Source organism: Cicer arietinum, chromosome 5 (genome assembly GCF_000331145.2).
Source record: "Cicer arietinum cultivar CDC Frontier isolate Library 1 chromosome 5, Cicar.CDCFrontier_v2.0, whole genome shotgun sequence".
NCBI lineage: Eukaryota > Viridiplantae > Streptophyta > Magnoliopsida > Fabales > Fabaceae > Cicer > Cicer arietinum.
The window spans coordinates 960,276-974,378 of NC_021164.2; the positions used below are offsets into that span (position 1 = coordinate 960,276).

Sequence of the window (14,103 nt, forward strand, 5' to 3'; positions counted from 1 at the left end):
ATTATTATTATTATTATTATTATTATTATTATTATTATCATTATTACTATTATTACATTTTTTTATTTTTATTTTTTTGATACATATATAAATAAAAATAATAATAAAATTTGTCAACACATCAATATTTTCTACCCTAGAACTACGTGAGTTTTGATTTCCCTATTGCACCTGGGGAGACGTAGGAGCAAGGTCTTTCCCTTGTCAAACCAAATTAATAAAACAAATATTTTTTTTTCTTTCATTAATGTAAATAATTTAATTTTTTTTATTATTCTTTTTGGGGTAAAGATAAATAAATAAATAAATAGTTTGTATGTAATTAATTATAGGGTAACTGTCTTAACGGACATTGTAGGGCGATAATACTTCCCTACTCGTAATCGACTCCCGAATCCAAATTTTTGATTCAAAAATATTATTTTAGGTTTTATCCAATTTTTCCTTTAATAAAAATAAAATTGGTGGCGACTCTTTTTTTTTTTTTTCGCGGACAAACTGGACGCGACAGGCTGGAAACTACTCCCAAATTTCGGAGTTTGAATTACAAATTATGAATTTCATGTATGAAGGTTGTCAACTAAATTTGGCATACTTTGTGAAATCTGTCATGTTTGAATCCCAAGAGGCAATTGGATTACCATATGCAAAGGAAGTTTCCCAAATTTTGGAACACTTTGGGGTGGACTTCTCAGATGAAGTCATGTATACACCCGCAAAAGAAAATATGTTGGATATGGGCGTCCTGCCTAGCATGTGGATAGTATGGAATGAGCAACTTGAATCTTTTGTGCATAAAGGTGATTATGATCAACCATCTGATGCTGCTCAAGAATACACTGTTGGACCCTCAAATGCTGCTGCCCAGGCTGATGAAGATGGCGAGGATACAGCCTCTGATGATGATTATATCTCCAATCAAATGCTCATGGCTCGCCTTGATTCTTTCCAAACCTTCTTCCAAACTCAATTAAAAAATCTGACCACTTCTGTCAACACTCGCTTCCAGAACATTGAAACTACTATTGCTCGCAACTAGGACGAGTTATCTCAAGACATTAGTAGTTTATCTGACAAACTTGATCATTTTCACATTCCAACGGATTTTGATCGACACTAGGATTGTATTTGTAATACGTCGAAATACTACCTCATATTATGCCTTGTAGTTTGTTTCATGTCTTAATTTGTAGTTTGTCTTATGGTATGCTTTATGTACTAAGTTGAACTTTGTTTTCATTAAACACATGTTGTCTATTTTGATGTACTTAATTGAACTTCTCTTCATCCTTCATTATGTCATTCCTTTTTATTTAGAATGTGTACTACTTTTACCTTTACTTGTGTGTATATTCTTGTATATATATGTCTCTATATTTTTCCTTCTTTTTGATCATGTCAAAAGGGGGAGAAAATTTGGTAGTGTTGTTGCCTTAAACATCTTGTAGGTCCTCAAACAATTTGTTAATCAATCACATACAACGGGGGAGTACGCATACATTATGGGGGAGCAATGATTCAATTTCCACAAATCTCTCCACAGCAACATTTTGTCATAATCAAAAAGGGGGAGAATGTAAACTACAAGTTTTTGATGATGACAAAGATCAACCATTATGGTCAAAGCAACAACCTCAAAAAGAAGTTCAAATATCTTCATTAATAAAGCTTCAAATCCAAATATTAAATGTTAAAATAATGTAAAGGTATATGATGCAAACCAATACTTCAATTACATGAGAACAAGTCATATTTACATATGCATATAAAGTATTTTCAAAAGTCAAAATAGCATTAACAAAGTCTTAAAACTAATATTTTTGACAAAATACTAAGTGTATTCGAATACAACATCCTGTATTCGAATACAAAGCAAGTCAGAAGCAAAAGTCTTAAAGTTGTATTCATCTACGACTATGTGTAGTCGAATACACATCAAGTCAGTGGCCAAAATCTTTATATCTGTATTCGACTACAACATTCTGTAGTCGAATACAAAGTAAGTCAGTGGCAAATTTTCACTAATCTGTATTTGACTACACACATGTGTATTCGAATACAAGGTGTAATTTTTGAATATTTTTGAACGTTACAAAGAGGTGTATTCGAATACACACATCATGTATTCGAATACAACTGGAAGCAATACAATTTTTCAGATCTGGAATGGCTCCAAATCATTGTATTTTTCATCAAACCTCTTGGATCAATGGCCACAAATCTAAAGAGATGTTTATGCAATATAAATACCCCATAACTTCAGATCAAACAACACACAATCCTTGAATCAATACCTTGAACAACTTTGAACAAAATTTTGATTTTTTACAAAGTACTTGCATTTCATTTTCATATCATTCAGAAAGGTTTTCAAGTACTTGAATTGTTATTGGATTGTTTATCAATATACCTATCCTTATTCTTATTCAAATCATATTGTATCACTTGTAAAAGAAAGTAATACTTTTTTAAAAGTAGCTTAATCTAAGATAGTGGTGTGCTATATTAGAAGTGTTGTTAGAAGTTTGTAGCAAGAATCCCAGAGTGGGAGTTGTACATTTTCTGACAATTAGTGGATCAATCTTGTAAGACCCATAATTTTAAAGTACCATTTATGTATTTTTGGTGTATTTTGGATTTTGGCTCGGAGGCTTTTAAGCCAAAGTTAATAATATTTTGGAGATTTATACTTATAATTATTAGTAAATTTTTGAAATTAAATTAAGAAATTCTAATTAAATCAAAGTTTATGGAGATTGCACTATTTTATAGGAGGAAAAAGTTTAAAGTGTTTGTAAGACCCATAATTTTAAAGTACCATTTATGTATTTTTGGTGTATTTTGGATTTTGGCTCGGAGGCTTTTAAGCCAAAGTTAATAATATTTTGGAGTTTTATAATCAAAAAGATATTTTGATGCCAATTAAAATTTCTCGTCGATAAAATAAATTGAATTTAACTGCGATGAATCCTTTACGGAGAATTTAATGCGTTTCGGGTGAAACGGTAATTTAACAAATATCTAGATTTTGAGATATTTGTTAAGTTATATTTATTATATCTATATATGTTTGGTTGGAAGGAAAAAGAAAGGAAAACTAGAAGGAAGGAAAAGGAAAAGAAAATAGTATAAAAGGAAGGAAGGAAAAAGGAAGAAAGGAAAAAGAAAGGAAAGAAAAAGAAAGGAAGGAAAATTGAAAATTCCATCGTCTTCTTCCTCTCCCGCGGCCAAATTTCTCTCCTTTCTCCCATTTTCATTTTCGACGCTTTCTTTTCTTCAAAACTAGTAACCCAAGGTTGGGTGAGAGTTAGATCAAGGTTTTCGCAAGGGTTTGTCTGTGAGAGACTACGCCCTGGTTTAAGTTAGATGAGAATTAAGAATGGGGAATCTCTTAATGTCTTGTTTACTCGTGTATGTTTTGGTAAGTTGTGCTGACCCGGGATAGGTGGCACCTCGGTAAACGGTACGGACCCGTGATAGGTAGTACGTTTACGACTTACGTTCCTGCGGGAATTGCGTTTGTCCGTGAGAGACTGCGCAGGGGTTTGTCCGTGAGAGACTACGCCCTGGTTTAAGTTAGATGAGAATTAAGAATGGGGAATCTCTTAATGTCTCGTTTACTCGTGTATGTTTTGGTAAGTTGTGCTGACCCGGGATAGGTGGCACCTCGGTAAACGGTACGGACCCGTGATAGGTAGTACGTTTACGACTTACGTTCCTGCGGGAATTGCGTTTGTCCGTGAGAGACTGCGCAGGGGTTTGTCCGTGAGAGACTACGCCCTGGTTTAAGTTAGACGAGAATTAAGAATGGGGAATCTCTTAATGTCTCGTTTACTCGTGTATGTTTTGGTAAGTTGTGCTGACCCGGGATAGGTGGCACCTCGGTAAACGGTACGGACCCGTGATAGGTAGTACGTTTACGACTTACGTTCCTGAGGGAATTGTGTTTGTCCGCAAGAGACTACACCCTGTTGATTTGTGAACTGTTGGTTCATTTTTGTTGTGTAGTAATGTGTTATAAATGCTAAGTGTTATGTTTTGGAATTTGGTGATAACATGTTTGCTTGCAATACCATTTCAAAACCCATGATGTTGTATTAATTGTGTTGAAAATGCTAAGTGTTATGTGTTGATTGTTGTGTGTAAGTATGATGGTTATCGAGATCCCAATTGCCGTGGTAATCGCGTAGGAATTGCTAAGTGTTAGGTTGTGAACTTGATTAGGAATGACTTGAGTAAATGCATGAATTTTTGGAAAAACGATCAGGGAAATCGATTTCCCAATCGATTGGATGAGTTGCAGGAAGTTCACCATTTTGACCTAATCGATTTGCCAATCGATTGTATAAATATATCTTTCAAAATCTTTTAAGAAATCGATTTGGAAATCGATTGGCAGAGAGGCAGGAACTCAGCAAAACTGCCGAAATCGATTTGGAAATCGATTTGGCAACCCAGGGACTCATCAGAACTGACAAAATCGACTTAGAAATCGATTTGGTCATGCAGAAACTCAGCAGAACTGTCCAAATCGATTTGGCAATCGATTGGCTCAGCAAAAGTCCTTATTTTGAGTTAGATAATCGATTTCTCAATTGATTTATCAATGCTTTGGTCAGTTATGTATTACTTGATGGTTTGAGAACTTCATTTTGAGTTCATTGTTAATTGACAAGCATTATATGAACTTTTAGCATATGGAAAATCCTTTTAAGGTGCATGCTTAGTTGAAAGGTTATTTTGTGCATTTAAAACTTAAATGTTATGTGTTATCTGTTAATTTCGGTTGGTGACCCTTTACAATTATTGTGGAAATCTGGGCTTTGCCCTCATATGAGAGTCAGGACGATCCTACCGGTTCGTACCCTACGGACGGGAATGGAGATGGGAACGCGTGATTGCAGTTACATTAGGAGGATCTCACGGGGCGCGTGGAGATACTCAGGGTGTATAGCTTTTTGGTAGGATGATCAGATTAGGATGATGTATAGGAACTAGGTGTCCTTCTTTTTGGATTGGAGTATTTTTAGTTTGGAAAACTGTACTTATACTAATATTGTCAGTTTGACTTTTTACTTGAATGGGTTCCATGTACCATTTGTTGTTGTGTAAATGTTTTGGATTTATAATTGGAGAAACTCTTCCGCTGTTTGTAAATTATAATAACTCAATTATTTATCCAAAGGCATTTTCCTGATTTAATTCTTTGTTTTATTTTAATTCCTTTTAATTCCTTTTGGAAAAAAATATACCCTCGCTTTGAAAAACGGGGTGTTACAAATCTCTTGTGTGTGCAAGAGGACATGACGTGCCCTTGGTTATAAGGGGAACCAGGATAAAATCTATGGTGTTCATTTATTTACTGCACCTTACTATTAGTAGACATTACATTAACTCAGAAAATTCAACTACCATATCACTGAAAAACAAGAAAATTTACTACCATTGCAGTTTTGTTTCTTTTCTACATAACGAAATATTAGGATTTAGATTGCTACAAGAGATAAACAGTTTTTATTTTAATTTCATGGAAAGCTAATTTTATAAGATTAATCCACGAGTTCAGAGTTTCATCAACACCTTGACATTCAGGTTACACTGTCAATTTTGAATTCATGATTCTATTCTTGTTTATTTGATTATATTGATATTCTGATTTCTTAAATTGAATTTCAATAGGATAAATTAAATTTATTTGATAGAATTTGGTTTTGGTTTTAATTTAATTGAACTATAATTTTGCGACGCTTGATCGTTAATTGTAATATTTTGATGATTGTGATGCTTAATCTAATCAAAGAAACCGAATTCACATAGGATTGATTACACTTGTTTGATCAATTCTATAGTCAAATAAGAATAGAGTCACAAATTAGAAATTATACTCATTGATAGAATATGTGATAGGTCTGAAACTCGAATAAGTGGATTAATCATTTTGCTCATCTGTTAAATAAAAAATCTAAAAAACCCCTTTTTAATTTCAACTTTCAATTCGGTTATTATTATTATTATTATTATTATTATTATTATTATTATTATTATTATTATTATTACTATATCAGAAGTCCTTGCGAAACAATTTGAGTTATTACCGCTATTTATATTTTATTAATTATATTTGACCCGTGTAAGACAGTGGATCAAATTGGCGCCGTTGTTGGGGACTCTCTATTAACAATATTAACCAGTGTTAGAGTATTACTAACTATCCTAACAATTGATCTTCGTGTTTTGTTGTTCTACATGTCATATAGGCTTGTATGCGAGCTCCTAGGCACGTTGCTAGTAAGAAAAAACCCGGTTTTCAAGCGACTATCTCGGATTGCTCCGAAATTTTGCCAGGAAATCAGAATTATTGTTATATCAGAAGTCCTTGCAAAACTATTCGAGTTATTACCTCTATTTACATTTTATTTATTGTATTTGACCTGTGTGCGACAACGGATCAAAGAACTTGTAGTTGTGGAAGATCCTATATGCAAGGAACTGGTTGTATAACACAGTGAGGTTGTACGATATCATGGAAGACCATATGTTGCATCGGTCCATACACGATTTAAGCGTCATATCTCTCACAGATTGTGGTATGAAGACATAAGATAAGTTCATATATTTTATATTTATTTAATTATTATTTTGATATGTTTATTTAATTATTATTTATTTTAAATTTTTAATTTCATATATTTTATTTGTATGCAAGATCGACCCATGTTGAAGATTGTTGTTCATGATAAGAAGCTGCAAGAATTTACTTTGCAAGTACTCCTTCGAGCGATAGGGATTGATGTAGTTGTTTAGTTTAATCCCACTACAACAAAATAGTTTGATACAGATCGACAAAAACTTGATATTTTCTTTAGTGGAAAGGTGGCACCCAAATACTTCATCATTTCACCTGACATTTGGTGAAATTAAGATTACTCTAGAAGATGTCTACAAACTATTATTCGAATCTTGATAGGCCCAAAAAAATATCTCTCATAACATCATAGACTTCACGTCTTCTATTCCAACACACATATTTGTATCTTCAATTAACTGTTTTGCTTATATATTTGGGTGATCTGAGTGACATTGTCTTTGTGTCCTTGTCCCGATCTTTCAACGAGAATAATTAATATGTGCCTTGGTGCAACATGATCTGAGTTATTGAGTGTTTGGTCCTGCATTATAGTTATATTTCAACAAGTCATCATTTAATAACAAAAAGAAGTCATATAACCATTTGAAGCTAACAAAAAGTATATGCATTACACTTTGGTAATTTATGATAATATCTATAGAAGCACTTGAAAACTTCACGATAAACTTTACTGGGCCTAAATCAATCATTCTTTTATTTTCCGTTTTTCCTTACTATAACTAGTCTGAAGGATAACATCATTGTTACTGTTTACTTTATCTTCCAAATCCTCCATTTTTCCTTATCTTCCAAATCTTTAAAGATCAAAAGCTCACTAAAGTCCCTCAAATCTTCCCAGCAACCTTGCATACTAGATTATGCCTCTCCATCTTCGAGAATCAACTCATATCAGTGAAAGAAGGAAAACACAACCTAAATAAGAAGAATTTGAAATGAAGCAAAGGACCCGAACTAAAGAGGAGCTCATAATTGATTTGGGCTAGAACCTTCTTCTTAGTTCAAATTTCAATGAGTTCTTTACATTAAATTATTTTGGCATAACAGGATGTGAGTTAAGTTAATTGAATTTTCTTCCTTAGCAGTGAAACTATTTCAGGATAAAAAGGGGTTAGAAAAATTCAGAGAAAAAGAGGCATTGGAACTTTAAGCCTGTATATATTGTGAAATATGCATCCAAAACTGTGTTTAATTATCACACATGTTGTTATTTTAATTGTGTGATGATTATGTTGATAAGTTAGTTAGGAATCTAGAAAAAAATACGATTAAAGATTGTTTAGATGTGTAACTTACAATGGAAACTGATATGTATGCCCCCAGTGCCTTCTCTATTTGCTTCCTCTTATTCCTAACTCATGATTTTGGGAATTTTTTTGGTGATTAACTTACGTTATGAGCATGTTACCTCTGATGCAATTTCTCAACTATGAGTATTTCTGTATCTGATTTCTCTTTTTGTTTTTACCTTTGATAGTTGTTTTATGATTTCAGTATGTTGCCTCTAGTAAATTACTTTTGTTTTGCCTCTGGTGAAATGTTTCTATTTTGCTTATGATAATACTCTTCTACTTTGCCTCTAATTTTTCTTCTTCTACCTTGCTTCTAATTTTATCATTTCATTTTGCCTATGTTGTTTCCCCTCTGGTGAATGATATGTTGCATGCATGACATTACAAATGCAGTACAATAATAATAATAACAACAACAATAATAATAATAATAATAATAATAATAATAATAATAACAATAATAATAATAATAATAACAATAATAATAATAATAATAATAATAATAATAATAATAATTCATTTTTAAGTTTATATTGTTGTTGCTTTTATCTTGAAAGTTTTATATTTATAAATTCATATTTAATTCATCTGATCCTAACAAAGTTTCAAATTTTTGTAAAAGATTTCTTTTTTATAAAATTTTAAACATGGTTGTGAAATTTTTTTGATTTTTTTAAAGTTTAAAGACAATTCAATATGATTCATTTTAACAAGGACTAAAAATATTTGTTGAATAATTTTATAGAGACAAAAAGTTATATTTTTATTTTACAAAACTAAAATTAAAATAGTAAAATTTATATAGACTAAAAAAAGAGTTAACCCTTAATCATATTTCCATTTCCATATAATGTGATTTTATTCTCCTTATCTTGATTTTGGGTTCGTTGTGTTCTTGTTCTAGTAAAACATGTTATTGTGTTGCTGCTCATTTCATTATTTCTTTCAAATTTACTTATTATTCAATGCATTTTCTTTCTCAACTCTTGTTAATAACCGTTTTCGGGTTTCTTTCTTTCCCGCTAAAAAACCCTAATCACAAAAAGTAGTCATTACTACTACAAAGAGGAAGAAAACAAAAATCGAAACATAATATGATTGATTTTCTTATCTTTTATATCGTTCTGATCAATGGTGGAGTTTCAACTGAAATATTAGATTGGATCAATTTTTAAAATTTTAATAGAAAAATAAAAAAAGATATAATATTGTATTATATATAAGAATCTTGATGTTTATTAGATAGAGACAATAGACCAAATTTTGGTTGATATTTTTAATAATTAAAAATTAATTTTTAAATACCTATTTTTTACAAACACTAAAACTTTTAGAGTTAATTTAATTGTTATATTTTGTCAATGTAAAAAGCTTTACATTGTGAACACAATGCAAACATCTATAAGTGTGACTGTAAAAGCAATTATGATAAAAGTCATATGATTTTATTAATACGACGATTAAGATTAATTGACAGTGTAAATTATATTTATGTAGTTGGTGCATACAAATAAAATTCAAACTCTTATACAATATTAATACAACTTTTTTAACTACAAGGACAAAAACAATATATATATATATATATAGTTACTAGAATACATGTAAACACTAACATATTGTTTAACATACCAATATTGACATAGTGTTGATTAAATATAATGGCTTGGTTTGAGTATTAGGCGGCAGGTTTTAAAATTACGTGAAACTATATCTCAAATCAATAAAGGTATGATTTATTGATTTAGTTCAACTTGAACTCAAATCCATAAATGAGGATGTCAGTGTTCTTTGCCCATTGTGTTCAATGCCAATGTGTGGTTATAAATGAAGCCTTCAAGACTAATCCCTCTTTGAATAACTATTTTAACCTTAGAAATCTTTTCAATAACTTCTAACGTCAAGTCTAAACAATTTGCAACACATGGAGTCCAAAACATGTATGGTCTCTTGGATGTTAGCAGTTTACCAGTCAATAAATAATTACTTTCATTGTTAGTAACCACCTAGCTTGAAACTACTTAAATAAATAAGGGTAACATTGGAAAAGAGATAATAATTGTTGTCATTGTATTATAAATTGAAAAATAATCTAAGACGCATATGTTAAAAGTAGTAACTCATAAATGATTAACTAATCATTGTAAGTCAGTTAGGATGGTTTAAATGTTGTTGAGGAAATTTGTTAGTTATAAGTGTTACTATTCAAAAGTCTTTGATACATAGCAAAGTTGAACACATTGCTTGTGCAACAAGTAACTATAATAACATTGATTCAATTCTATTAATTCTTAGCAATTCCAGTTCCTATTAATTCAAAAGTCTGTTCCAACAATTGGCATCAAGAGCTTGAGTTCTAATTCAAGGGAAACACGAGTGCAAGTGTGAGGTTCTTGCAATTCTTCGGAAATACAAGTGAAGCGAGAGTGAAACAAGAGAAAGGCCAGATAAAAGGAAAAGAATAAAGAGTGTACAAGCTAAGGAAAACACTATATGGCCTGAAGCAAGCCCTAGGGCCAGGAACAAGAGGATTGACAGGTTCCTCATAGAACAACATTTTGAGAAATGTGTAAATGAGCATGGAGTCTATGTTAAGAAGGCAACATCATCATCTACACTATTAATATGTCTCTGTGTTGATGATTTACTAGTAACTGGTAGTAATGAAATTGAAATACAATAGTTCAAGGACATAATGGAGAAGGAGATTGAAATGATAGATTTGGGAACATTATCATACTTCCTTGGTATTGAATTATTGATAAAAAAGAATGGAGTTTTTATGCATCAAAATAAATATGCAAATGATGTATTGAAGAGATTTAATATGCAAGATTGTAATGGCTCAAGTACACCATCAAAAGTAGGGCTGATATTGTCAAAAGAAGGAAATAAGGAGCTAGTTCATCCTTCAACATTCAAGCAAATGGTAGGATCCTTGAGGTACTTGTGCAACACAAGGCCAGACATTGCATGTAACACCCCAAATTTTATAATAAACTATTTTATTAATTAAATAGAATTTTAAATAATTAATTTGATGTTAAAATTATTTTATAATATATGTTGATAGATTTTGGAATGAATTTTTGTTACATAGGTGCTTTTTATGATATGCTAGTTTTATAAATATTAGATTAAATGCGCGATATAAATAATAAATATTTTATTTTATTATTTGATATATTTTTTTAAAAATAATAGTATTTTAGTGTAATATTTTAGAGAAAAAGATTTTATGTAATTTTACGTGTATATATGTGTACCCAAGTAATGTAATATTTTTCTGTGCGTTTGACTAATGTTAAATATGCACGTAGTTATATTTCAATTATTTATAACTATTTTCTATTTTTAGTTATTTCTTTTATAATAAATTATCTTGAGATAGAATTGATATTGTGTTTGATTTCCTTTATTTTTATATACTTGTTACGACATTGTAATTTTATATATATATATTTATTAAGATTTACTAATTAATATAAAGTGTTTATGTTATATTTATTTATTTTATAATTTCAACTATTCTCTAATGATGGTAATATTTAAATTTGAGTATTTGGAAAAAAATGGTTTTGATAATTGTTTGTTTTATTAAAAAAAATAAAAATAAATAGAAGACAGAAGTAAAATTTGTTTTATGGATTAGACGCATATTTAAGAGTAAAATCTAACTAATTATAAAAAAAATAAAAAAAATTTAATTGAAAATAACATGAATGTAGGGCATGAAAAAGAGAGAGTACCCTGGACACAAAATAGGGCATCCTCACATTGAGAGATAAAGAAGAAAATTGATACCGTTTATCGCAACTGTCCCAGAAAAGTTTCTCCGTTTTCATCCAAATTTCAGTATGTTGTTTAAGTTATTTAACTATTCAATTCAACACAATTTTCCATATTTTTAACAACCTGAATTTCTCCCTAAAATACTCGATTTCTCCGTTTACAGAATTCGTTATTTTGCACTGATCATGTGAAAAGTGGCTATATTATCCACTTATTGGTTTTCTGATTTATGGTAATTTTCATTGACCAAATTTCGAAATTTAGATTTTAGAGTATTTTCTCATAATTTATTTTTCACGTTTACCCATAAACTATCGAGTTAGATCGATTGAAGGACAAAAAGTCAAAGAACAAAGATTGTTTGCTCGTGGAATCGTACTCATGTGTGAAGGCGTCAAAATAAGGTACGGGGTGAGATAGCGTTTGAATTCATGAATATAATATATCGTGAGATGAACGGGAAAATTGTATTTTCCAACGATTCATTCGGGGCTCGTTACGTACGGAAGTAGTCATTTGAGAGATAAATTGATTAATATGAAATATTAGAATTGTGAGATTAAACTATGAAATAGAAATGTTTATAAGGTGTTGGTTCATTTAATTTTTGATACTTGTGTGGTAGTTGATATTTGTCATCATATAGGTAGGGTCTGACAAGCCTATTGATTATGGGGAAGTACAATTGAATGAGCCTGATCATGGCGGTCTGCTGTTGAGCCTTAAGGCAAGATTGTTAGACCTTGGAGGTATTCAAGTGGGGAATTCCTAGGTGACTTGAAGGTCACACTCCAAATGTCGAGAGCTACCATGCCACACACGTTTACCTCGACTATCACGTATATGTGTCTCGGGTTTAGTTGAGGGGATCTATGAGGACATGGCTAATTTGAATAGTTCGTCCACCGGGATGGTGGCATAGTATCAAACCTCCTAACCAAGTACTTCAGAGTTAGAATGGTACCACATTGTGAAGTAGAGTCTAAGCTCATGCATAGCATTACATTTTATGGTGGTTGTTTTGTTGTGATTAATATGTATCATGTATGCTGATAATTTCTCTTAGACGATTTGATGTTATAGTGAAATTTATTGATTTTCCTAGATTGATTTTGACTTTTTAATGTGATATTTTCTTGAGGAATGTTTGTGTAATGATACGGTTCTATTATGATTGTTTGCATGTTCTTCATACTTGCATTGTACTATCATCATGATTTCGATACTCACCTCCTTTGTTGTTTGTGTTTGACTGGTTTGGCCCTGCGTTTGTGAAATTGCAGTTGTTACAGGGTAATAAATCTTGAAGTTCAAGTTTGGGAGGAACCACGCTTTGATAGGTGATACCGGGAATAAGGGTTTTAATTTGTATTTTACTTATTTAAATTGAAATGAATTTTTGTATGAAAATCTTAGAAGTACTAGTAAGTTTTTAGAATTAAATCAAGTAATTATACTTAAATCAAGCTTATTGAGATTACACTACTTTAATAGAAAAAATAAGTTTAAAGTGTTCCTTTTGATTTTTGAGAAACTTGATATCCTAAGTTAAAAATAAAAGTTTTTATTTTTTTGAAAACAAATTTTTATTTATCTTCTTCAAAATTTATAGAAATATGATATATATATATATATATATATATATATATATATGTTATTTTTGGGGTTTAGGGTGTCACATTGCATATAGTGCTGGACTGGTCAATAGGTATATGAAGAAGTCTAGAACACTTCACTACATGGCAGCAAAAAGGGTTTTGAGACACATTAAAGAAACCAATGAACTTGGACTGTTATATCCCAAAAATTCGAATGGAAATGAAGCTGAACTGGCTGACTTCATTGATGTTGACTGGTGTGGAGATAAAGATGAAAGGAAGAGCACCACAGGCTATTAATTCATGCTGAATTAGTCACCAATCTCATGGTGTTGAAGGAAACTAAGTGTAGTAGTATTGTCCACTTGTGAAGCTGAATATATGGCTGCATCAATGGGTATTTGACAAGCCGTGTGGCTGGTAGAATTGATGATGGAACTAGGGTTGAGAAGTAATGCATCAGTGAGGATGAAAATAAACAATAAATCAACAATAGATCTTGCAAAACATCCAAGTGTTCATGGAAGAAGCAAGTACATAAAAAGAAGGATCCATGTCTTAAGAGATCAGGTGATCAGAGGCAAGATAAAGTTGGAACATTACAATACCAACGATCGAAAGTCGAACATTCTAACCAAAAGCTTGAAGAAGGTGAAGTTCTAAAAGATAAGGAACAAGTTTGAATTAACATTATCTTAATCATTTTGAATTAGGAAGAGTGTTAAATGTAGTAACTCATAAATGATTAACTAATGATTGTAAGTCAGTTAGAATG

At 31.1% G+C, this 14,103-nt stretch overlaps 1 protein-coding gene across 1 annotated transcript; it reads left to right on the forward strand.

Annotated features, from left to right (window-relative positions):
- The first annotated feature begins 553 nt into the window (after positions 1-553).
- Positions 554-13,628, forward strand: LOC105852058 (uncharacterized). The gene is made up of 3 exons (XM_012715518.1): positions 554-881; positions 13,014-13,023; positions 13,439-13,628. Exons 1-3 carry the CDS (start codon positions 554-556, stop codon positions 13,626-13,628), a joined length of 528 nt encoding a protein of 175 aa, XP_012570972.1.
- The last annotated feature ends 475 nt before the right edge of the window (positions 13,629-14,103 follow it).

Bases quoted from the DNA above. Each gene is read 5' to 3' on its own strand.
- LOC105852058 (XM_012715518.1), top strand. From the start codon at position 554: ATGAATTTCATGTATGAAGGTTGTCAACTAAATTTGGCATACTTTGTG.